Source organism: Carcharhinus amblyrhynchos, chromosome 3 (genome assembly GCF_965287045.1).
Source record: "Carcharhinus amblyrhynchos chromosome 3, sCarAmb.v2.hapA, whole genome shotgun sequence".
In the NCBI taxonomy this organism is placed as follows: Eukaryota; Metazoa; Chordata; class Chondrichthyes; order Carcharhiniformes; family Carcharhinidae; genus Carcharhinus; species Carcharhinus amblyrhynchos.
In genome coordinates this window covers 59186185-59213045 of record NC_137326.1, presented here as the reverse complement: position 1 = coordinate 59213045, position 26861 = coordinate 59186185, and the positions used below count along the sequence as shown (strand labels likewise).

General features: G+C 46.4%; 2 protein-coding genes across 6 annotated transcripts in view; one reads left to right on the top strand and one right to left on the bottom strand.

Annotated features, from left to right (window-relative positions):
• Nucleotides 1-205: 205 nt before the first annotated feature.
• cyb561d2 (cytochrome b561 family, member D2) lies at nt 206-26388 on the bottom strand. Of its 4 annotated transcripts, none has more exons than XM_080184453.1 (3): nt 26177-26369; nt 21982-22019; nt 206-3011 (listed from the first exon to the last, which is right to left on the bottom strand). In XM_080184453.1, exons 1-3 carry the CDS (start codon nt 26298-26300, stop codon nt 2508-2510), a joined length of 666 nt encoding a protein of 221 aa, XP_080040579.1. In that variant the 5' UTR covers nt 26301-26369; the 3' UTR covers nt 206-2507. The 4 variants fall into 4 exon arrangements, with proteins under 4 accessions (XP_080040579.1, XP_080040578.1, XP_080040577.1 ...); XM_080184452.1 differs by lacking the exon at nt 26177-26369 and adding an exon at nt 23013-23044; XM_080184451.1 differs by lacking the exon at nt 26177-26369 and adding an exon at nt 22710-22943.
• The window catches only part of nprl2 (NPR2 like, GATOR1 complex subunit), a 38536-nt gene continuing 38059 nt past the window's right edge, over nt 26385-26861 (top strand). For both annotated transcript variants that reach the window (XM_080184447.1, XM_080184448.1), the window contains exon 1: nt 26385-26483. In XM_080184447.1, coding sequence (XP_080040573.1) covers nt 26412-26483 — 72 coding nt within the window. In that variant the 5' untranslated portion in view covers nt 26385-26411. The remainder of the gene's footprint in view (nt 26484-26861) is intronic.

The window sequence follows — 26861 nt, the reverse complement described above, 5'->3', positions numbered from 1 at the left end:
AAATCCATTCACTTGTGTGCAGTAACCGAACTTAAAGGGACAGCAACCAAGCCAAGCTTAGATAAATAAAAATACCCTGATGAGCAGTGTGCTTTTGGGACAGACACCTCCTGACACTCGCTTTGCATTTCGTACAAAGGAACGTAGAGACTAACTGAACAGAAGTCAAAAAGCACTCAAGCAAGATAGAATGCAACACATAAAAGATGATCATATATTTTGTTTATTCAGAGCTAGAAGGCACTGACTGCCTGGGTCGTTACAACTTCAGTAAACCAATAGAATTCAGCCACAAGTTGATCAACAATGAAATCCAATAGTTAAGTGGACTTATCTGAATCCGACAGACATCTAGCACCATTACACCAATCAACAGGATACATCTCTGTAACCTCAATACTGAATCTATTGAGATGACATATTGAAGAAAGAAGGTGTGGGTGCTTTGTTGGAGTTTGCTTAATATACTTCTTTTGTTCAATTGTAGGACCATCGTCAGCCATCCAGAGGACTAAGGGCTCAAATATGGCAGATCAGGCCAGTACGTGAAGTATGAGAATTTGAACATTTTTTGTCATCAGTCTGCCCATAGAGATTCTCTCATTCCCTCTGGATATTGTTAAGAGTTAAAAGAAAGTCTGTAATTGATGCAATTTTCGCTTTGAGCTACAGTCCAATGTCAGATCATCCTTGTTCAGAGTAATAGTCTATATCTACAAAAGTCTTTTGGTCTACTGTTGGAACACAGCCCAGCCTCTGGCTGCTGCAGTTCAAACAAAAGCAACTAGGAGATGACAAGTGACGATACCGTACAAGAAAGCTTACTGCGCACACATGCAAATTCCTCATAGGAAGAATCCCATGTCTGCTGTGATTCTGTCATTCTTGGCAGATTATCTATACTCATCTTTTGTGTGTAAGAGTCACAAATACACTTGTAAGTTTATTATTTAAGTTTATTTATTTGTTAGTCACAAGTAGGCTTACATTAACACTACAATGAAGTTACTGTGAAAATCCTCTAGTCGCCACACTCCGGTGCCTGTTCGGGTACACTGAGGGAGAATTTAGCATGGCCAATGCACCTTACCAGCACATTTTTCAGATTGTGGGAGGAACTGGAGCACCTGTAGAAAATCCACACAGACACAGGGAGAACGTACAAACTCCGGACAGACAGTGACCCAAGCCGAGAATCTTACCCAGGTCCCTGGTGCTGTGAGGCAGCACAGCTAACCACTGTGCCAACTTGTGCATGCACAAGACAAAAGTACATATTATCTGTCAGGATAATCGCACGATTAAGTCATTTTTAATTGCTTAAAGATGAAAATAATTCATTGCAGCCTAAGATCTCACTTGTAGTTTGGAACAATATACTGGGTGTGATATTGGCTTGGAACACCAAACATACTGCATCACATTAATTGTCCCAGTCACTGACTTCAATAAAACTGAATATCAAGTGCAGTTGGCAATGGTGAATCTGCTGTTTTCAGTCCCCTCAAAATGTCCAAGTTCACCCCACTTAACATTGGAACGGCCTTTGAAAGTAACAGCACAGAAAAAGGGTCAGAGATCATACTAATGAAGCACAAGCCAATCTTCTCAACACACACAATGTCTAATCAGCATTCTAAAAAACTTTCAATATACAGCCAGTGGGATAAATTATTCATGTAATACTGTAGGACCAATACTTAGGAACACAGACACAGACAAACGCTCAGACAGAAAGCAATAGCATTAAACATGTACATGGATTTGGAATATGCAAATTGAGAAGAAAACAGCACAATTAAAATTACATCAACATTAATAAATAAATAAGCTATTCTAAACAAGACTGAGATTGTACTCCCACCTTTGTTGCAAATTCTACATGAGGGAATTAAGGCAGGTTGGGATAAGGAATATTTTCTTACATGAAATGAGGTCTCAAAAAGAAAACCAAAAGGTTTAAAATAACAGATTTTTTAAAATTCCAGGTTAATGCAGGAGGCACAACATTTTGGTCCGAACACTGAACTTTTGTTCATGACTTCATGTAACATCATGACTCAGGAGTACAACATTAGTTTCCATTTTGTTGAATATTTTCTTAAACTTCAATCAGCAAGAGCAAAAGAAGTATTATTCAGAGAACACTACACAACCAAGACACAGCACTGCTCACTGCCATGCTGATTAGCAAAGAAGGAACACACACACATTTCATTATGGATGAAGCATACATAAGGACACTTGACACTCTAAACGGTGTCACAAAACAGCAGATGATCAAATTGCTTTTCAATCTCCCAGCATCAGTTAGCATGGAGTAGAATCATAAAGTCCAGGTTTTGCACTGAATTGTTCTTATTTTGGTGTGTCAGTCACCTGTACTGATGAATGGGTCTTTGTAAAATAGATGAAGTTAGTTTTGACAGTTCCACTGCTGTAGAATTTCAGATTAATACAAGCCCAGGTCGTTGTCGAGCATCTATGGGTGGGACGGAGAAGTTGATTTAAGGCTGCATCCTCTTTTTCTTCAGGAAGGCACTGGATATTTGGTTCATGAGGACCAATGCCAACAGGGCTGGACAGCATACTGCAAGGTACCAGCTAATACCAGTTACTGTTTCAGTGAACCATGTTGAAAACATACCCAGCAGGAGACTAGTGCAACCCAGCAGGTAGGCAACCAATCCAGAGGTGGCATGGTAGAGTTTCAGTTTGGATAGGGACCAGTTCCTCATTAATTTGGGATAGAGTAGCGACACTCCACCAATGGACTGCATGCAAATGTAAAGGACAGTCACCAGGCCAACCAGACCATGCCAGCTGGTAAAATGTGGTTTGTCATTCAGGTATTTGTTATAGCTAATAATGGTCAAACCCAGACCAGCACACATTGTGGCCAGCCCCTGCAACAACCAATGGACTCGGACTTTGATTTTCCTTGAGTAGGACAAAATAAGGGAAGTCTCTGGAGAGAACAGCAGAATGGCTTGAGTCATAATGAAGGAAAACTAGGAGAAAACAGAAGCATGGTTAAATTTTTGTACGTCAAAACTTCTGTGAATCTTCCTTTCCTGTCTCTTTATTCAGGTAATTTAGCCATCTCTCTGAAAGCAAAAGCTGAACGTTTTCACATATATTTCCTGATCAACATGTTCTACTCTGTTCTACAAACAGAATCATGTCAGAATTTATCCCCATTATGTCTGTCAGATCCTTCACTCAGGATCCTATTAGGTTTTGGCTCTTACTGCTCTCCATTCTATTGTCTAAAGTAAGATACCATGATGTGGTCTTTTTTTTATTCATTCGTAGAACGTGGACATCGCTGGCTGGCCAGTATCCCTTCTTGCCCTTGAGAAGATGGTGGTGAGCCCCTTCTTGAATTGCTGCAGTCCATGTGCTGTAGGTTGACTCACAATGTAGTTAGGGAGGGAATTCCAGGATTTTGACACAGTGATTGCAAAGGATTGGCAACATGTTTCCAAATCAGGATCGTGAGTGGCTTGAAGAAGAACTTGCCCATGGCTATGTGGATTTCTCTTAAATTGTCCTATCTACACTGTTGTTAATGATTTATTTGCTGATTGTTCTCTTGTCAACTCAGGATCTCCCAGAGCTGTTTTCCTCCCAATCTATTTCTTCCATAGAATGATCTCTTCCAACAACCCTCCAGTTCAACACTCTTTTGTTAGTGAATCCACTCTATTTCTCCTGAAACATCAGTCAGTGCACACAAAATTCTGCTGCTTGCACAGAAGCAGTTTTGAAACACCAAATCTCAATCTCTTTCATGCCACCAACACAGACAATAAAAATCAAGTTCTTTCAATTCTTTTAAGTTTCCCCACACCTCTAACCAACAACTCTCACTTCTTACCAAAGAATACCAGTATTCTTTGCCATTGCGTGTCTTCTGATCCATTCTGGATCTTCTATATCTCCTTCATTTCTAAAGCCAGTGTATTTACAAGAGAAATTTCTTTTCATCTCTGCAGCTCATGCCTCCACTGGTGATTTGAACACTGCCCCAAACCTGCAGTGATTTGGCTAGCAGCTCTCAAGAACTCGTGAGAAGGATATAGAAAAATACTGATAAAGGATCCTCCTTCCCGTCAACATTTCCAACTTATTGAATATTACCAAGATCATTGTTCCTTTCAACTTCCCTTTCTTGTTCCTTCAATTGTGCCATCTTATGCTCTTCCTCCTTCCTACTGAGTTTTTTTAGATCAAGCTTTTTATGTTTTTTTTAAAATCCAGTTTACCACCCTTCCTAAAATGCTGCTAGAAGGGAATTCCTGCAGGAACTTAATTGGGTAATCACACAGCCTAGACACTTGGGCACAAGGCTCACAAATGCAAACTTTTAGCAATCGTGCTTGTGATCACATGAAGGGAGTTTTACTGCTATTTTTCCCTCCTCCACTAATCTTCGAACACTTGAAGCTAATCACAACACCTCCTGGTCTGAATTGTTCAGGAACACCCCATGCAATGCATTCACTCACAGCATTCAGCAGAACTCTTTGTTCTCTTTTAACTTCCCTTACATCTTTAACAGCCTGCTGTTCATCGTTTACAGCACATTCAACTATTCATATTGTCATATAGATAAAGGGGGTTGGGAGGAGTTTTATATTTGGCCTTCCATTTCCCTTCCTCACCTCGGTCCTAATTTTCAACCTTCTGATAACGCCTTCACTGAAATTTCCAATGCATTTTATTATGCCTAGCTTTTACTGATGTCACAGCATTAAAAAGCTTGAAAGTCACTGTACTAGTGTTTCTCCCAATCAAACCTGCTGATAAATACATGCCAATTGAGAGCCTTTGAATTCTCATTGTAACAAGCCACACCAAGAAACTCCCTTTATTAGTTTTTCAAAGATGACTTTTTCAAAAGATTCATTTCTCCTGGGTCTAACCCTGAAATCACATCTTTTAATGATTTCCCTCCCAACATGCACTCTCCAAGCACATCTTATCGAGGAACTCCCCTTCTGCGTGCCTGCCCACATTCACACTAAACTGCTAACCTTCTTGGTTATAAAAGAAATATACTACAAATGCTGGAAATCTAAAATAAAAATATAAAATGCTGGAAATACTGTTTTTCTCTCTCCACTGATGCTGTCTGACCTGCTGGGTATTTCCTGCATTTTCTGTTTTTATTTTTTTTTGCTCATGGGATGTAAGTGTTGCTGGCTAGGCCCACATTTATTGGCCACACCCAATTGCCCTTGAGAGGGTGATGGTGAGCTGCTGCATATGAACATATGAATTAGAAGCAGGAATAGGCCACACGATCCCTTGAGCATGTTCCACCATTCAATAAGATCATGGCTGATCTGACGGTAACTTCAACCCCACATTCCTGCCAACTCCCAAAAACCTTTCACCTTTTGTTAATCAAGAATTCAGCTCTGCCTTAAAAATATTCAAACTCTCTCTTCCACAAAAGTCAGTGGAAGCAGAGTTCCAGAGAGTTATGACCCTAACAGAAAACATCTCTCCTCATCTCTGTCTTAAATAAGCAAGAAGTCTCACAACACCAGGTTGAAGTCCAATAGGTTTATTTGGTAGTAAACGCCACTAGCTTTCAGAGCGCTGTCCGTTCGTCAGGTGAGTGGGGAGCTCTGATCACAAACAGGGCACATAAAGGCACACACAGTTTACAGAATACTGATTAGAATGTGAATCTTTACACCTAATTAAGTCTTAAAGGTACAGACAATGTGCATGGAGATAGCATTAAGCATAGGTTAAAGAGATGTGTATTGTCTTCAGACGGGATGATAAGTGAGATGTTGCAAGCCCAGGCAAGTCGCGGGGGTTACAGATTGTGTGACATGTACCAAGATTCCAGTTGAGGCTGTCCTCATGTGTGTGGAACTCAGCTATCAGTTTCTGCTCAGCTACTCTGTGCTGTCATATGTCACGAAGGCCGCCTTGGAGAACGTTTACCCGAAGATCAGAGGCCGAATGCCTGTGACCACAGAAGGATTCGCCAACAGGAAGGGATCAGTCTTGCCTGGTGATTGGCGAACGGTGTTCATTCATCCATTTTCGTAGCATCTGCATGATCTCCCCAATGTACCATGCCTCGGGACATCCTTTCCTGCAGCACATCAGGTAGACAACATTGGCCAAGTTGTAAGAGTATGTGCCATGTACCTGATGGATGCGGTTCTCACGTGAGGTTCTCACAGATGCCATCATCTCACGCGAGAACACCATCCATCAGGTACACGGCACATACTCTTGCAACTCGGCCAACGTTGTCTACCTGATACGCTGCAGGAAAGGATGTCCCAAGGCATGGTACATTGGGGAGACCATGCAGACGCTACGACAACGGATGAATGAACGCCGCTCGACAATCACCAGGCAAGACTGATTCCTTCCTGTTAGCGAACACTTCAGCAGTCACGGGCATTTGGCCTCTGATCTTCGGGTAAACGTTCTCCAAGGCGGCCTTCGTGACATACGACAGCACAGAGTAGCTGAGCAGAAGCTGATAGCTGAGTTCCGCACATGAGGACGGCCTCAACCGGGATCTTGGGCTCATGTCACACTATCTGTAACCCCCATGACTTGCCTGGGCTTGCAACATCTCACTTACTTTCCTGTCTGGAGACGATACACATCTCTTTAACCTATGCTTAATGCCATCTCCACTCACATTGTCGGCAACTTTAAGACTTGATTAGGTGTAAAGATTTGCATTCTAATCAGTATTCTGTAAAAACTGTGTGTGCCTTTATATGCCCTGTTTGTGATCAGAACTCCCCAGTCAGCTGATGAAGGAGCAGTGCTCCAAAAGCTAGTGGCATCTACTACCAAATAAACCTGTTGGACTTTAACCTGATGTTGTGAGACTTCTTACTGTGTTTACCCCAGTCCAACGCCGGCATCTCCAAATCTTAAATGAGCAATCCATTATTTTTAATTTTTAGTTCCAAATTCTCCAAAAAGAGGAAACATCCTTTCCAAATCTATCTACCCTGTCAATACCCCTCAAGATCTTAGAGGTTTTGATCAAATCACCTTCTACTCCTGTAAACTCTAGTGGATACAAAGCTAACCTTTCAACATAAAACAACCCATCCACTCCTGGTATTAGTCTAGTAAACCATCTTTGAACTGCTCCTAGCACAATTACATGTGTCCATGTGGTGTCGGAACACCCACGGTATTAATGTGAGAGTATGTTTCAGGATTTTGACACAGTGAACTGTGATAGAGTTTCAAGGTAGGATAGCGTGTAACTAGAAGGGATGCTGCTACCTTTTTTTTTCTAGGTGGTAAAGGTCACAGGTTTGGAAGCTACTGTCGAAAGAGCTTTGGCAAGTTATTGTAGTGCATCTTGTAATTAGTACACACTGCTGCCAGTGTGCCAATAGTGAAGGGAGTAAATCTTTAATGTAGTGGATGGTATGCCAATCAAGCAGTTTTTTTTGGCTTGGATGGTGTTGAACTTCTTGGGTTTTGTTGGAGCTGCACTTATCCAAGCAAATGGAGCACATTCCATCACACTTCCGACTGTGCTTGAAGATGGTGGATAGGTTTTAGGAAGTCAAGAGATTAATTACTTACTGCAGAATATCTAGAGCTGCCCTTTCAGTTAGAGAGCTTATACGACTGGTCAAGTTATGTTTCTGACCATTGGTAATCCCCAGGATGTTGATAGCAGGGAATTACATGATAGTAAAGCTGTTGAATGTCATGGGGAAATGGTTAGATTCTTTCTTGTTGGAGATGATCATTGCAACGTGAATGTTACTTGCCACTTACTAGCCAAAGCCTGAATATTGTCCAGGTCTTGCCGCATACAGACACAAATTGCTTCAGTAGCTGAGGAGTTGTGAATAATCCTGAACTCAGTGCAATCCCTAGTGAACATCCCCCACTTCTGACCTTAATAGGAAGTAGCAGAAGGTTGTTGAATCTAGGACACCATTTCTTCCTTGGTTTGCATGTTAGCCAATATTGTTAATGGTTCTTTTACCTCAGATACCCTCCCAGTCTCCTGCATACCTCATACTCACAAAAAACCCTTGATCCACACCTCTCCTTGTATGTTATCACGGTGGTACAGTGGTTAGCACTGCTGCCTCAATGCCAGGGACCCAGGTTCAAATCCTGGCTTGGGCCACTGTCTGTGCAAAGCCTGCACGTTCTCCCAGTGTCTGCATGGGTTTCCTCTGGGTGCTGTGATTTCCTACCACAGTTCAAAAGATCTGCTGGTTAGATGCATTGGTCATGCTAAATTCTCCCTCAGCGTACCCAAACAGGCGCTGGAGTGCGACGACTGGGGGATTTTCAGTGTTAATGTAAGCTTACTTGCGACTAATAAGTAAACTTTAGCTTTAAACTATCACTCCAACCTCACTTTCCTCCCCAAAGTCCTTGAGTGTTGTTGCTTCTTTGCCCACCTTACCCTTTCTTTTGCCTAGACCAAAATAGCTCCTATCAAAGTCATAAATGACAGCCAATGTAACTGTGACAAAGATAATTTTTTCCCTTTATCATCTTCAACCTATCTACAGCTGCTGACATGTTGATCTTCAATGCCTCTCCATGGTTGACCAGCACGATTCACTTGGTCCATTCTTATCGATTCACTTGTAATCAGAGAATATTTACAATGGCTACACTTCCTATTCCCACAATGTTACCTCTGGTATACCACAAGAATCTATTCTTGTCCCCCTCCCCCCTATTTCTTACTTACATGCTGCCCCTTGCTAACATTATTAGATAATACATTGGCTTTGCATGTACAGACAACATTCAGCTAAATCTCACTAGTAGCTCCTTCAAACCCTCCACCATCCAGAAATGATTGGATTGGCTTGTACGATATCCAATACTGGATGAGAATAAACTTCCTCCAGTTAATTACTGGGAAGACTGAAGCCACTGGTGAACTACAAACTCTGCTCCCTTGCCACCGACTCCTTCCCTCTCCATGGCAAACATCTGAGACTGAACCAGATTGTTCTCATCCTTGGTGTCATTTTGACTCAGAGGCGAGCTTCCAATTATATATCTGTGTGCCTCAAATTACCCTCATGTTATCTCTAGATCCGATTATTTCAATGCACTCCTAACCAATCTCACAAATGCCAGAGCAGTCTCCATAAACTGGGCTTGCATTCATCTGACACACCCCCATGCTTACCGATCTACATTGGCTATCATCCAAATAATGTATCAGTTTTAAAATTCTCATCCTAGTTTTAAAAACACTTCACGATCTCGCCCCTCCCAATCTCCGTAATCCCCTCCAACTCTCCAAGATATCTGCATTCCTCCAACTCTTGAATAACCCTGATTTTAATCACTGCACTCGAGGGCAGTGGTCTCAGCTGTCTGTGTGCTAAACTCTAGAATTCTGCCCCTAAGACTATTTTCTTCGCTTTCTTCCTTTAAGACATTTCTTAAAAAACCTCTTTGGTCAAGCTTTTGCTAATCTACCCAGATATCATCTAATGTGGCTCAGTGTCAAATTTTGTTTGATATTTCTCCTTTGGAGTGTTTGGGGCATTTTACTACCTTGCTATATAAATACATGTCGTTGTTGTTAATGTACAGTAACTAATATCCGACATAATTATTATTCCCCATAATTATTACCCCCTTTTTCCTACCTGTTCCATGATAATTTCTTTCTCTGGTAATCTGTAGCAATTCCTGATTAATTTCCTTACTTTGACAATGCACATTTCCAGTCTAACTGGCTCAAATCCCCTCCCCTTAATTATCCAAAGTTAAATTTATGCTTGTAATTTTTAGAAGCTACAAAATTCTTGTAAAAATTTCTTCCTTCCTCACTTTATTGCATCCAAGCTGGCTATGTGATACTCTTTATTCCACACATAACTTCAAACATTGGTAGTACTGCTTCTTGTATCCTTTGTTCTTCCGAAAGGCATTTTAATTTGAATATTGCTGCAAAGAGAGGTGTATGCGCAAGATGAAAGGCTTCAACAGGACAAATGCAAGAATGCCAAATTTAAAACGATCACAATTCATGGTGCAGGAGAAAAAGATGCTGATTTGTTGGCAAACTGACTTAGATTGGCTGAGGTGTTGCAACTGGACTTTTGAGATGGTGAAGTCTAACTCATTCCCTTTTCTCGATGTGCTGGTTAAGAAATCTGCTAATGGGTTCTCTAATATAGTCTACCACAAACCTACCTGCACTAGGTAGGTTTATATAAGTTGGGATTTGTATAGCTCTATGGCTATTATTTTAGGCTCATCAGCCACTTTGTAAAGGGCCCTTACCATTTGCCCTCCTTACAGGCTTGCCACAGAAATAGAGTGCATTAAAGCTGTTTTGTGGGACAACAGCTATCCTGATCAAATCATTGTAAGTTGTGTGTGGGGAAAACTTGCAAATGGGCCAAACACCGCTACTTTTGGACCTGAGAAGTGCCCAGTCTACCTCAAATGACCCATGAAAGGCTAGTATCTGAAAAATCTGAATAACAAGTTAAGAACATAAGAAATAGGAGCAGGAGTAGGCCATCTAGCCCTTCGAGCCTGCCCCGCCATTCAACAAGATCAAGGCTGATCTGAAGTGGATCAGTTCCACTTTCCTGCTTTCTCCCCATAACCCTTAATTCCCTTGTCTGTCAAAAATCTATCTACCCGCAACTTAAATATATTTAGCGAGGTAGCCTCCACCACTTCAACGGGCAGAGAATTCCAGAGATTCACCACCCTTTGAGTGAAGAAGTTCCTCCTCAACTCCGTTCTAAACTGCCCCCCCCCCCCCTCCTTGAGGCTGTGTCCTCTAGTCCTGCTGTCCTTTCTGAGCGGGAAGAATCTCTCTACCTCTACCCTATCCATCCCTTTCATTATCTTATATGTCTCTATAAGATCCCCCCTCATCCTTCCAAACTCCAATGAGTACAGCTCCAGTCTATTCAGTCTCTCTTCATAGTCTAACCCCCTCATCTCCAGTATCAGCCTAGTGAACCTCCTCTGCGCTCCCTCCAATGCCAAAATATCCTTGCGCAAGTGTGGCGACCAAAACTGCACACAGTACTCCAGCTGCGGCCCCCAGGTCCCTCTGCACCGTAGCATGCTGCAGCTTTTCGCCCTTTAAATAGTAATCCCTCCTACTATTATTTCTGCCAAAGTGGATAACCTCACGCTTGCTAACATTATACTCCATCTGCCAGGTCCTCGCCCACTCGCTTAGCCTATCCAGATCCCTCTGCAGACTTTCCACACCCTCCGCGCAATTTGCTTTTCCACTCATCTTTGTGTCATCAGCAAATTTCATTACCCTACACTCAGCCCCCTCCTCCAGATCATCTATATAAATGGTAAATAGCTGAGGCCCCAGCACTGATCCCTGCGGCACTCCACTATCACCAACCGCCAATCAGAATAGCACCCATTGATACCAACTCTCTGCCTCCTATTAGACAACCAATCCTGTATCCACGCTAACACCTTATCCCCAACTCCATGCCCCCTAACCTTCTGAAGCAACCTTTTGTGCGGCTTTTCACACTGTTACTATGTAGTGGCGATGTAAGTGGTACTTTTCATTTAATAGGATGTTGCATTAGTCCAAAAAGCCTACAGCACAATTGAGCAACACTGTATACAAATTCCAGCATTGGCGTAACACCAGGTACACAGGCCCATGAGTAGCTAATTATTGCAAACAGCATATTCCTTCAGTTGTTCTTAATAGGCAGACTGCACTCATCCAGCCCATGCTTGCAAAACCCAAAACATCTACAGTTACATATGATTCCACAACTTGCGGAATAACTGAGTGCGTTAATAGCTATATCAGAAATCAAATGAGTTTATTAATTGAGCTAATAACGTGTTTCATTTACCCTTGCTAGGAGCATCTTGCAGTCATATGCCGCAACCTATTTTCTGCAAAAAAAAATATGTTCTAGCCTTGCTCCTTTTGGAATTAATCAGAAGTTCAGAAGTCTGTTGTTCTATAAAAGACAGAAAGCTCTGGCAACACGTCTCTCTTTTCAGCAATATGTTAATTTGTCAAATTAATGCACTTCCTATTAATTACTGCTTCACTTTATTTCCTCAACTGTTAATAGAGTGCGCTAGATTCACTTCATATATAACCTTTCATACACTCACCTGGCTAACCTTGTGATTATGTGCCAGACTTGGCTCAGTGGTAGCACTCTCATTTCAGTAAGAATACTACTTTTTTTAATAATTTACCAATGTGGGCGTCACTATCTAGACCAGTATTTATTGCCCATCCCTAGTTGCCCTTGAGAAGGTGATGGTGAGCTGCCATTTTGAACCACTGTAGTCCCTGAGGTGTAACTATATTCACAGTACTGTTAGGGAGGAAGTTCCAGGATTTTGACCCAGTGACAGTGAACGAACAGTAATATATTTCCAAGTCAGGACAGTAAGTAGCTTGGAGGGGAACCTCCAAGTGGTGTTCCCAGCATTTGTTACTTGTACTTCTAAATGGTAGTGATCATGGGTTTGAGAGGTGCTGCCTAAGGAACCTTGGTGAGTTCCTGCAGTACATCTTGTGGAGGATACACATGTTGACCTCTGTTTTCATTTTATTTAATTTTTTACTGTTCTCTTTTATTTCTTTATTGTCTTTCTTCTTTTTTCTCCCCCCCACTCTTTCCCCAACTTTATCCCCCTCCCTTTCCTTACCTTTTCTCTCCTTTTGCTCCCTCTTTTCAAATTTTACCTCTCTTCCATCCATCCATCCCCCTCCCCAATCTTCATCTGTCACAGCTTACCCTCTGATTTTAGCTTCTCTGCCGTTTGGCCACTCACACTCTTTATTCTATCAACTGCCATTAGCACTCTTTTCCCCTGATTTCTGTGGGTATAGCTCATCTTTCATTCCCTCACCCTGCAATATAAATATCTCCCACTCTCTATGCCTTTTCGCTTTAACAAAGGGTCATCTAGACTCAAAACGTCATCTCTTTTCTTTCCTTACACATGCTGCCAGATCTACTGAGATTTTCCAGCATTTTTCGTTTTGGTTTCTGCTGCCACTGTGTGTCAGTGTTGGAGGGACTGATTGCTACCCTATCCACAATCAAGTGAGCTGCTTTGTCCTGGATCATGTTGAGCTGCTTAAATATTGTTGAAGCTGCACCCATCCAGGCAAGTGGAGAGTATTCCATCCCACTCCTGACTTGTGCATTGCAAATGGTAGACAGGCATTGGGGAGTCAGGAGCTGAGTTACTCACCGGAGGATTCCTAGCCTCTTGACTTGCTCTGGTAGCCACATAACTTATATGGCTAATCCAGTTCAGTGTATGGTCCATGGTAACTCTCAGGATGTTGATAATAGGGGATTCAGTGATGGTAACGCCATTAAATGTCAGAGGGAGATGGTTAGGTCCTCTCTTTTTGGGCAATGGTCACTGCCTGGCACTTGTGGCACAAATGTTACTTACCAATTATCAGCATAAGCCTAGATATTGTCCAGATCTTGATGGCCTCAGTATCTGGAGTCACAAATCATTCTGAGCATTGTGTAGTCATCTGCGAATATTCCCACTTCTGACCTTATGATGGAGATTAGGCCTCAGACACTAACCTGAGGAACTCCTGCAGTGATGCCCCGGAGTGGAGATGATTGACCTTCAATCATCACAACCATCTTCCTTTGCGCCAGTTATGACTCCAACCAGCAAAGGATTTCCCCCGATTCCCATTAATTCCACTTTTGCTAGGACTCCTCGGTGCCATACTGGTCAAATGCTGCCTTGGTGTCAAGGGCTGTCACTTTCATTTTGGCATTCAGCTCTTCTGTCCATTTTTCGATCAAGATTGTAACGAGGTCAGGAGTCGAGTGATCTAAACTGAGCATTCATCATCGTTGAGTAAGTGCAGCTTGATAGCGCTGTTGATGACTCCTTTGACAAATTTACAGTTGATTTAGAGTAGACGGCTGGGACAACAATTGGCCAGGTTGGATTTGTCCTGTTTCTTGCGGACAGGATAAACCTGGACAATTTTCCACATTGCTGGGTAGATGCCAGTGTTGTAGCTGTACTGAAACAACTTGGTTAGGTATGCAGAAAGTTCTGCAACACAAGTCTTCAGTGATATTTCTGGAATATTATCAGAGCTCATAGCCTTTGTAGCATCCAGTGCCTTCAGCCATTTCTTGATATCATGTGGAGTGAATCTAATTGGCTGAAGACTGACATCTACGATGCTGGGGACTGCTGGAGGAGGCCAAGGTGGATCATCCATTCAGCACTTCTGAATGAAGATTTTTACAAGCGCTCCAGCCTTACTTTTTGAACTGATTTGCTGAGGTCTTCCACCTCCAGCAAGTTGTCTAACTGTCCACCACCATTCACAGCTGGAGGTGGCAGGACTGCAGAGCTTAGATCTGATCCGTTGGTTGTGGGATTGCTTACCTCTGTATGAGACTTGCTGCTTATGCTGTTAAGCATGCAAGTAGTCCTGTGTTGTAACTTCACCACGTTGACAGCTTATTTTTAGGTACGCAATTGCTCTTGGCGTACACTCCTGTACTCCACATTGAACCAGGGTTGATCTCCTGGCTTGGTGGAATGGTAGAATGGGAAATATGCCAAGCCATGAGGTTACAGATTGTGCTCGAGTACAATTCTGCTACTGCTGATGGCTCACAGCTCCTCATGGATATCCAGTTTTGAGCTGTTTGAGGCCATTTAGCACAGTAGTAGTGCCATACAACACAATGGAGGGTGTCCTTAAATGTGAAAATGGGACTTTACAGGGATTGTAAAGTGGTTACTCCTACCATTACTGTCATGGACAGATGCATCTGTGGCAGGCAGGTTGGTGAGGGTGAATTTAAGTATGTTTTTCCCTCACCACTTGCCACAGATCCAGTCTAGCAGCTATGTCATTTATGACCCAGCCAGCTCGGTCTGTGGTGGTACTACTGAGCCAATCTTGGTGATGGACGTTGTAGTTTCCCCCAGAGTACATTTTGCACCCTTGCCATCCTCAGTGCTTCCTCCAAGTGTTGTTCACCTGATGAGGAGGACTGATTCATCAGCTGAGGGAGGACTATATGTGGCAATCAACAGATTTCCTTGCCCATATTTGACCTGATGCCATGAGACTTCATAGAGCCCCAATCAATGCTTAACACTCCCAGGGCAACTCCCCCCTGACTGTATACCACCGTGAGACCACCTCTGCTGGATCTGTCCTGCTGGAATGCCCAGGAATTGTGACGGTGGTGTCTGGATCTTTATCTGTTAAGGTATGATCCTGTGAGTATGACAATGTCAGACTGTTGCTTGACTAGTCTTGTGAAACAGCTCTCCTAATTTTGGCACAACCCCCCAGATGTTAGGAAGGAGGACTATGCAGGGTCCACAGGACTGGGTTTTCTGTTGTCGTTCCTGGTGCCTAAGTTGATGCCAGGTGGCCTGTCTAGTTCCATTCCTTCTTGTTCCATTTGTTGCCGCTGAATACAACTGAGTATCTTACTTGGCCATTTCAGAGAGCATTTAAGAGTTAACTGCATTGCTATGGATCTGGAATCACGCGTAGGCCAGGTAAGGACTGCATGTTTCCTTCCTGAAACCATATCAGTGAGTCATTGGGATTGAAGATCCAATCTGAAGACTCAAGCACAAAATGTAACTCTCTAGTGTAGTACTGAGGGATCAGTGCACAGTCTTTCAAAAAAGGTGCTAAAAGGAGGCCCTGTCAGTCCTCATAGGTGGATATAAAAGACCCCTTTGCCCAATTTTAAAGAGCAAAATTCTTTCTAATATTTATTCTTCAATCAACATCATAAAACAGATCATTGTCACATTGTTACCTGTGAAGGTTAGTGGGTGAAAGTTAGCTGCAGTATTTCCTACTTTGCAACAGCGACTATACATTAAAGTACTTCAAAACTAAAAAGCTTTCAGCACTCTCCACAATATCTCACACATAAAACATTCAGAGTAAATGCCGACAATAACCACTTTTCATTTATTTTTCATTTGTAAGATGAAAAAATTCAGATACTAACACACATGAACATACAAATTGGGGGCAGGAGCACACTACTTGGCCCCTTGAGTCTGCTCTGCCATTCAATAAGATCGTGACTAATCTAATTTAAAGATCAACTTCACAAACTTGTCTACCCTGGATAACCTTTCAGCCCCTTGCATATCAAGAACCTATTTACTTCTGCATTAAAGATATTCAAAGACTCTGCTTCAACCATCTTTTGAGGAAGTTTCACAATCCTCTGAGAAAAATAAACTCATCTGTCTTGAATGGATGACTCCTTATTTTTAAACACAGGCCCCCTAGTTCTAGAAAATCTTCAGCAGGTATGACAGAATTTGTGAAGAGAGAACATGGCCAACGTTTCAAGTCTGGATAACCCTTTGTCAGAGGGCTGGCTCATCCTGACACCAAACATTAGCTCTGTTCTCTCTCCACAGATGTGTAAGACTTGCTGAGATTTTCCAGAATTTTCTGTTTTCGTTTCATATTGCAACACCTGAAGTAATTTGCTTTTATCTTTGCCCTTAGTTCTAGATTTTGTTACAAGAGGAAACAGCATTTCCACATCCATATGTCAAGTCCACTCAGAATCTTATATATTTCAAACGACACCTCTTATTCTTCTAAACTCTTTAATAGATGCAAGCCTAGCTTGTAGAGACTTTTCTCATAACTCATCCGTTCCAGGTATCACTTCTTGTAAAACTTCTTTAAACTGCTTCCAATGCATTTACCTCTTTCCTTAAATAAAGCTACTTGTACAGTACACAGTACTCCAGATGTGGTCTCACCAATTCTCTGTATAGCTGAAGAATAACCTCCTCACCCTTGCATTCAACGTTGCCCCAGGATCCCCAAGAGCTGTCATTCACCAATAACTTCACTTGTTCAGTGTTCCGTTTTTTCTCAGAGCAGAATAGAGGAACAAAGAGAATCACATTCTCGTAACAAACAGATAATCTCTGCTCTCCTGAATAATGTAGAAGTTATGGGAAAATAAGAACCAAGAATCCTTAAAACATACAAAATCAGGATGAACTTTTTCCATTCTTTCTTTGGTCTCTTATTCCATTCCAGAGCAAACAAGACAGTATCCTGCTCACTTTCACAATCTCAGTGCATCTGGTTGGGAGGTTGAGTCTCATCTGCTCACTCCACACCATATTCTGGTTAATAAAGGTGAATTGAGGGGGGGGGCACTAGGAATTAGTGAGAAGTGCCCGGGTTTACACTCCCTGCAGAGAAACTCAACCTCCACTCACCGAAAATCTAGAATATAGGACCACAGAATCATACAGCACAGAAGATAGCCATTTGGCCCATCAAGCCTGTACTGGCTCTATAAAAGAGCTATCCAATTAATCCCACTCTTTTCCTGTAGCCTTATTTCCAAATATTTATCCCTTTTATTTCGAAAGTTAAATGGAATCTGCTTCTACCACTTTTTCAGGTAGCTTTCCCAAATCATAACTATTTGCTACATAAAAAAGTTCTTCTAATCTCTTCTCTTTTGCCAATTACTCGTTAAATCAGTGTCCTCTAATCCTCTTGCCAGTGAAAACAATTGCCCCCCCAGTCATTCTACAAACATTCCACATAACCTTGAACACCTCTTTCAATCTTACTGTAATATTTTCTGTTCTAAGGAATCACTGGCCATATTTTCCAGGAGCTGTCATTCAACAGAATTGGCCTCTGGATGCACTTATTAAAATATGGACTGAGATCTTAAAAAGGACAGAACTTAAAATATAGCTTCATTATACATTGTACGTTATCTGATATAAAACTGGACAATTGAAATTGATTGCTGTGATTACTCAATATCTGGATTATTACTGTATAAATTACTTTAAGCATGGCAGAGGGGATCAAGATGGACCTGGTCTATTACAGGGGGTGGCGATGACATAGTGGTAATATCAGTGGATTAGTAATTCAGGGTTCAAATCCCAAGTGGTGGAATTCAAATTCAATTGAGAAATCTAGAATTAAAAGCTAGTTTCAGGAAAGATGATCATGAAACAATTGTTGAAAAAATCCATCTGGCTCATCAATGTCTTTTGGGAAGGAAACCAACCATCCTTACCTGGTCTGGCCTGTATATGAATCCAGACCCACAGCAAGGAGTGGCACGGTAGCACAGTGGTTAGCACTGTTCCATCACAGCGTCAGACACCCGGTTCGATTCCAGACTTGGGTGACTGTGTGGAGTTTGCAAGTTCTCCCCAAGTCTGTGTGTTTCCTCTCACAGTCCAAAGATTAGCCATGGTAAATGCGTGAGGTTACCAGGTTAGGGCAGGGATGCTCTTTCGGAGAGTTGCCACAGACTCGCTGGACTGAATGGACTTCTTCTATGCTGGACTTCTTCTACACTGTAGGAGTTCTAAGAACGTAAGAAATAGGAGCAGGAGTAGGCCATCTAGCCCTTCGAGCCTGCCCCGCCATTCAACAAGATCATGGCTGATCTGAAGTGGATCAGTTCCACTTTCCCGCTTTCTCCCTATAACCCTTAATTCCCCTGTCTATCAGAAACCTATCCACCCGTGACTTAAATATATTTAGCGAGGTAGCCCCCACCACTTCAACAGGCAGAGAATTCCAGAGATTCACCACCCTTTGAGTGAAGAAGTTCCTCCTCAACTCTGATCTAAACTGCCCCCCCCCCTCCCTTATCTTGAGGCTGTGTCCTCTAGTCCTGCTATCCTTTCTAAGCAGGAAGAATCTCTCTACCTCTACCTTATCCATCCCCTTCATTATCTTATACGTCTCTATAAGATCCCACCTCAGCCTTCTAAACTCCAACAAGTGCAGACCCAGGTCTATTTAGTCTCTCTTCGTAGGCCAACCCCCTCATCTCCGGTATCAGCTATGTGAACCTCCTCTGCACTCCCTCCAAGGCCAATATATCCTTGCGCAAGTGCGGTGACCAAAACTGCACACAGTACTCCATCTCTCTGCAGACTTTCCACACCCTCCACACAATTTGCTTTTCCACTCATCTTCATGTCATCAGCAAATTTCGTCACCCTACACTCAGCCCCCTCCTCCAGATCATCTATATAAATGGTAAATAGTTGTGGCCCCAGCACCGATCCCTGCGGTACTCCACTAGTCACCAACTGCCAACCAGAATAGCACCCATTGATACCAACTCTCTGCTTCCTATTAGACAGCCAATGCTCAATCCACGCTAACACCTTGCCCCCAACTCCATGCACCTTAACCTTCTGTAACAACTTTTTGCGAGGCACCTTATCAAACGCCTTCTGGAAATCTAAAAACACCACATCCACCGGTTGCCCTCTGTCTACCGCACTAGCCACATCCTCATAGAAATCCAATATAGTCGTCAAACACGACTTCCCCTTCACGAATCCGTGTTGCGTCCGATCGATCAGACCATTATTTTCTAGGTGCCTCGCTATTTCTTTTTTGATGACGGATTCTAGCATTTTTCCAACTACAGATGTTAAACTAACCGGCCTATAATTCCCTGCCTTTTGTCTGCTATCTTTTTTAAACAACGGTGTAACATTTGCCGTTTTCCAAACTTCCGACACTTCCCCAAAGTCCAGCAAATTTTCATAGATCGTAGAACCCTACAGTGCAGAAACAGGCCCTTCGGCCCATCGAGTCTGCATCGAACACAATACCACCCAGGCCCTACCCCCATATCCCTACATATTTTACCCGCTAATCCCTCTAACCTATGCATCTCAGGACACTAAGGGGCAATTTTTATCATGGCCAATCAACCTAACCTGCACATCTTTGGATTGTGGGAGGAAACCGGAGCACCCGGAGGAAACCCACGCAGACACGAGGAGAATGTGCAAACTCCACACAGACAGTGACCCGAGCTGGGAATCGAACCCAGGACCCTGGAGCTGTGAAGCAGCAGCGCTAACCACTGTGCTACTGTGCCGAATTTTGATAAATAATTACTAAGGCATCCACTATCACCTCTGCCATTTCTTTCAGAACCCTGGGATGCATTCCATCTGGTCCTGGGAACTTGTCCACCTTCAGTCCCATTAGTCTATCAAGCACTACCTCTCTAGTGATGGTAAACGCATTCAGGCCCTCAACTCCTACCATTCTTCTATCTTTAATATCCGGCAAACTATTCGTGTCCTCCTCCGTGAAGACCAAGGCAAAAAACTTATTTAAAGCCTCAGCCATTTCCCCATCACCCACCGCTAAATCCCCCCTATCATCCTCCAAGGGTCCAACATTCACTCTAGCCAGCCTCCTCTTCTTTATATATTTGTAAAAACTTTCACTGTTTATACTTACTTTTTTATATTTTGTGCTAGTTTAGCTTCATACGCTATCTTTCCTTTCTTTATCACCTTCTTAGTCATTCTTTGTTGATTTTTAAATCTTTCCCAATCTTCTAATCGCCCACTATTTTTAGCCACTCTGAATGCATCAGCTTTTAATTTAATACTCTCCTTCATTTCCTTCGATAACCACGACTGGTTATCCCTTCTCCTACAGTCCTTCTTTACCATTGGAATATATTTCTGTTGAGTACCGAAAAAGATCTCCTTAAAGATCTTCCACTGTTCCTCAGCTGCCCTACCAACCAATCTGCGCCCCCAATCTACATTGGCTAATTCCGCTCTCATCCTATCATACTCCCCTCTGTTCAAACAGAGGACACAGGTTCGGGACCCTACTTTCTCATCCTCAATCTGCATCAGAAATTCAACCATACCATGATCACTCGTCCCAAGAGGATCCCTCACAAGAAGATCCCTAATTCTACCTGCCTCGTTACACAACACCAGATCTAAGATAGCTCGCTCCCTCGTTGGTTCCCTTACATACTGTTCAAGGAAACTATCCCGACAGCGTTCCAAGAACTCTTCCTCAAGCCCACCATGTCCGACTTGGGTCATCCAATCAATATGCAGATTAAAATCCCCCATAATTATCACCGTTCCGTTTCTGCATGCATCAATTATTTGCTTGGTCTGAATTTTCTGTCCGTTCACACCCTGCCTCTGCTGAAAGCATGGACAGAGAATTTGGTGCTGATCGGAACATTCCAATCAATGATTCTACGTGCTTGACTATTAAGTGCCCTCTGAAATGGCCTAAAAAGCCTTCAGCTGTATCAAACCGTTGGGAAGTTTAAAAGGAATGAAACCAGTTTAGCAGTGAGCTAGGAAGTTCCTTGTCCTACAGACAGGGACTACAGTGGTTTAAGTTGGTGACTCACCATCACCTTCTCAAGGGCAACTAGGGATGGGCATAAATGCTGGTTTAGCTGGTGACATCCATATCCCATGAATGAGTTTTTAAAAACAATTATATTTAGCAATTCCTACGTTTTCATGATCCCATCCTCATAAAACAGTGGAACTTTCAATTCACTCTGAGCAAAGTCACAGGAAAGTCGCCAGTGGGCCTGACAAGAGTCTGTGTGGCAGGTCACCCTGAGATTTATCTGCTGTCACTCTGTGAAAAACAAGTCAGGAAGCCCAGCACAACATAGCTTTGGGAGAATGTGTCACCTGACTTGTATTCAAAGCAGGAAACGTTTTTATTTAAAACCTACGTTTGTGTTGTGTGATGGAGAGAGGGAAAGATTCTCATGGAGCAACTCTGTTCCAAGACAAAATTAAAATCAGGATCCATTACAGGACACAGAAGATGGTAAATGCTGCATGGTGGATTTTTAAAGGTCACTAATGCAAAAGGAGCACGTTAGGCCAGCCCACAGAGACAAAATACAGGCTCAGTCCTCGTTTCTAATCAGTTTTTGTGTCAGTGAGGAGAGCTACTGAAAAGAGTAGGTTAAGAGAGGTGTGACCTGGGAAAAACTATGCAAGAGAAATGGGGAGATTGTATTTTCTTTGGAGGGAAGCATATCCCCCAAACAAAAATGCTTGTCCAAAGGGCAGCCTCCGATGACTATCTCCATGCGTGACACGCAAGTATAGATTACTTACAGCAAGAGCCATCAGGAATGGATGCCAAGAAAATAAACCTAGAACAAAAAAGATGAAGTGAAATCATCAGCTGTTATTTAAGGTATAGTCCAATAACACCTTCATCACAACACTTGGTCACAAGTATTTCATAGAAGCTTACAGTACAAAGCAAGGCAATGAAGTCCATCTTGCTAGTGCTGGACTATTAGGAAGGAAGATAACTTGAAGTGAGCTTGAAAGACGTTGGTAAAAGCATATTGTATTGAGTCAGCCTGCTCACAGATGTGGCAAATGATGGAGTGGAGAAGCTGCTCGGGTTTTTCCATACTTATTCATAATTTGTTGATTAAAGAACGTGAGTCTATGGTTGGGTAAGTATAAAGTAAAACATCTAGGTTATTTGCAGTCCAATCCTCAAGTCCCAGTAATCAGAATGTCATGGCATTGGTGAGATATGGTTAAGCCTTTATCATATGCCACTGCATAGGTATAGGTATAAAGGAACATTGAGATGTCTTATAAAGGTTAAATCTGTATCCCCATTAATGTGCACATGTCTCAAGTGGTCAATGTTAATAAACTTATTATCTACCAGTGAGGCAGGACCAGTGGAAAGTGACTCTTTCCAAACCATTAGGCTCATGAAATTCCATCGGAACAACACTACACAAGACTAGGTTTCAAGGACATAGAAGGCTGGAAATCAAAGTTTGAGTGATCACTTTAGTGAACATGCCTTAACCTACTCTATTAGAATTGGAAGTTTTCAAAGAATTATTGTTGGTTTTCCTGCTATATGAATACATAAATAACAAACTAAAACATAAATTTAATTCTTTATTAGATGTGCCCCTGGCTATACGGAATGAAGCCCCCGCACTGCGATTCTCCTGTAAAAATTGAACCACTCCCAATGATGCTAAAATACATCTGCCCCTCACCCATGATATCACATATCTGGACCCACACCCATCCTGTCCCATACACGAGGCCGCTCCCCCAAACGGCCAAATATACCTGGAGCCCATCGTCCAGAGTGTCACATTTACCTCGAGCTCCTCCCCACGGTGACCCATATACCTGCAGCACCTCCTCAGTAGTGTCACATATATCTGGACCCCCTCACTCACGGTGTTCCATTTACCTAGAGCCACTCACCCATCTTGCCCCATACATCCACAGCCCCTCCCCCATGCTGCCCCTTACACTCACAGCTCCATACACCCAGAGCCCCTCCCCCATCCATCCACAACATCTCTTCATCCTTCCCCATACACCCACAGTAACCTCCCCCACAAACCCACAGCCCCAGTCCATTCTGCCCCATACAACCTCTCCCCCACACACATCCCCCATCCTGTTCCCATACACCCATCCTGCCCACACACCCCTTCTCCCACCATGTCCCATACACACCCCCCAATTATGAACCATCCCATGCACCAGTCCCCCATCTTGTCCCATATACCTGGTGCCCTACGCCTACCCTGCCCAATGCACCCACAGACCTCCCACAGCCCCCCCATGCACCCACAGCCTCCCCATGCACCCACCCTGCCCAATGTGCCCAATGCACCCCCCACACGCCCACCCTGCCCAATGCACCCACAGCCCACCCACACAACCACCCTGCCCAATGCACCCACAGCCCTCCCACAGTCCCCCCATGTGCCCACCCTGCCCAATGCACGCACAGACCCTCACGTGCCCACCCTGCCCAATGCACCCACAGGCCCCCCCCAACGCACCCACCCTGCCCAATGCACCCACAGCCTTCCCCCTCCACCCACAGACACAAACAGAGACACCCCCACCGTCTCTCACTCCCCCTCCACCCGCAGATGCGCCCACGGACCCCCTCCCCCTCCACCCGCAGACGCGCCCACGGCCCCCCTCCCCCTCCACCTCCACCCGCAGACGCGCCTACGGCCCCCCACCCCTCCACCCGCCGACGCGCCCACGGCCCCCCTCCCCCTCCACCCGCAGACGCACCCACGGCCCCCCTCCCCCTCCACCCGCAGACGCGCCCACGGCCCCCCTCCCCCCTCCCCCCTCCCCCTCCACCCCCACCTGGGCCCCTCCCCTCCCCTCCCTCTCCGACGCGCCCCTCCCCTCCCTCTCCCCCTCCCCCTCAGACGCGCCCCTCCCCTCCCTCTCCCCCTCCCCCGCGCCTCTCCCCCTCCCCCTCAGACGCGCCCCTCCCCTCCCTCTCCCCCTCCCCCGCGCCCCTCCCTCTCCCCCTCCCCCGCGCCCCTCCCCTCCCTCTCCCCCTCCCCCGCGCCCCTCCCCTCCCTCTCCCCCTCCCCCTCAGACGCGCCCCTCCCCTCCCTCTCCCCCTCAGACGCGCCCCTCCCCTCCCTCTCCCCCTCCCCCTCAGACGCGCCCCTCCCCTCCCTCTCCCCCTCAGACGCGCCCCTCTCCTCCCTCTCCCCCTCCCCCTCAGACGCGCCCCTCCCCTCCCTCTCCCCCTCAGACACGCCCCTCCCCTCCCTCTCCCCCTCAGACGCGCCCCTCCCCTCCCTCTCCCCCTCCCCCTCAGACGCGCCCCTCCCCTCCCGCTCCCCCTGAGACGTGCCCCTCCCCTCCCGCTCCCCCTCCCCCTGAGACGCGCCCCTCCCCTCCCTGTCCCCCTCCCTCTCAGACGCGCCCCTCCCCTCCCTCTCCCCCTCAGACGCGCCCCTCCCCTCACTCTCCCCCTCCCCTACCTCTCCCTCTCCCCCTCAGACGCGCCCCTCCCCTCCCTCTCCCCCTCAGACGCGCCCCTCCCCTCCCGCTCCCCCTCCCCCTCAGACGCGCCCCTCCCCTCCCTCTCAGATGCGCCCCTCCCCTCCCTCTCCCCCTCAGACGCGCCCCTCCCCTCCCTCTCCCCCTCAGACGCGCCCCTCCCCTCCCTCTCCCCCTCAGACGCGCCCCTCCCCTCCCTCTCCCCCTCCCCTACCTCTCCCTCTCCCCTCAGACGCGCCCCTCCCCTCCCTCTCCCCCTCAGACGCGCCCCTCCCCTCCCTCTTCCCCTCAGACGCGCCCCTCCCTCTCCCCCTCCCCCTCAGACGTGCCCCTCCCCTCCCTGTCCCCCTCCCCCTCAGACGCACCCCTCCCCTCCCTGTCCCCCTCAGACGCGCCCCTCCCCTCCCTGTCCCCCTCCCCCTCAGACGCGCCCCTCCCCTCCCTGTCCCCCTCCCCCTCAGACGCGCCCCTCCCCTCCCTGTCCCCCTCAGACGCGCCCCTCCCCTCCCTCTCCTCCCTCTCCCCCTCAGATGCGCCCCTCCCCTCCCTCTCCCCCACCTCTCCCCCTCCCCCTCAGATGCGCCCCTCCCCTCCCTCACCCCCTCCCCCACGCCCCTCCCCCTCAGACGCGCCCCTCCCCTCCCTCACCCCCTCCCCCACGCCCCTCCCCTCCCTCACCCCCTCCCCCGTGCCCCTCCCCTCCCTCTCCCCCGCGCCCCTCCCCTCCCTCTCCCTCTCAGACATGCCCCTCCCTGTCCCCCTCAGACGCGCCCCTCCCCTCCCTGTCCCCCTCAGACGCGCCCCTCCCCTCCCTGTCCCCCTCAGACGCGCCCCTCCCCTCCCTCTCCTCCTCAGACGCGCCCCTCCCCTCCCTCTCCGACGCGCCCCTCCCCTCCCTCTCCCCCGCGCCCCTCCCCTCCCTCTCCCCCTCAGACGCGCCCCTCCCCTCATTCCCCTCCCTCTCCCCCTCAGACGCGCCCCTCCCCTCCCTCTCCCCCCTCCCTCCCTCTCCCCCTCCCCTCCCTCTCCCCCTCAGACGCGCCCCTCCCCTCCCTCTCCCCCCTCCCCTCCCTCTCCCCCCTCCCCTCCCCTCCCTCTCCCCCCTCCCCTCCCCTCCCTCTCCCCCTCAGACGCGCCCCTCCCCTCCCTCTCCCCCTCAGACGCGCCCCTGCGCCCCTCCCCCTCCCCCGCACACCCCTCCTCCTCCCCCACAGACGCGCCCCTGCCCTCCCCCCACGCCCCCCTGCCCTCCCCCCTACGCCCCCCTGCCCTCCCCCCTACGCCCCCCTCCCCCTCTCCCACGCCCCCTCCCCCTCCCCCTCCCACGCAGACGCGCCCCTCCTCCTCCGACGCGCCCCTCCCCCTCCCTCTCCCCCTCCCCCTCAGACGCGCCCCTCCCCCAACCTACTCCATTCACCCATATCCGCCTCGTCCCGCCCCTATTTTAGCAGCTCTACTGGCTGCTCTTGTCCAGATGTGGGATACTCACTGCTTCCAGGCCTTGACAGCACAGCCACGCCGATTGGGAATGCCAGGCTGAGGAGGTGGGCTGTTGTTCCAGCCGCTTTCCGCAGGGCTCCATACAGCCAGTAGTCGTCGCTGGGTTCCGCCATGGCGGCGAGCGATAGGCGGAGCTGCGCGCTGAGGTCACGGCGCTGCGTGCGGCGGGGGGTCAGCCTGAGGTCAGGGTTCAGGGTGGCCCCGCCCCGCTGCTGCAGCCGGCAATGGGGAGCCGGATCGAGTGTGTGTTTTTCAGCGAGTTTCACCCGACTCTCGGGCCGAAAATCACTTTCCAGGTACCCACACAAAAGTGCGATGCCTTCTGGCAGGTGGGAACTCGAGAGATTTCCTGAGGGAACCCAGACTATCTGGTTTGAAGCATCCCCTCTTTCCACTTGGTTGAAGTCATTCGATTACGTTTTAGCTTCGTCTGAAACAATTTTTAAAAGCGGCATCTCGGCCTTTTGGCTAAGATGCAAATGAGATCAAGCCTTTGAGGAGGTGCTATGCCTATTCCAATCAGCTTGGATCCTGTAGATCAAGGCCAAGATAGGAGGTGAGAGCCCTGTCTTGTCAGCTTGGATCTGGAATATCTCAACTTGTTGAGACTCTGAATTGGACTTGATTTGATTGAATTGGAATTAAAAAATCCTGTCTCTACAGCCAAATTGCAG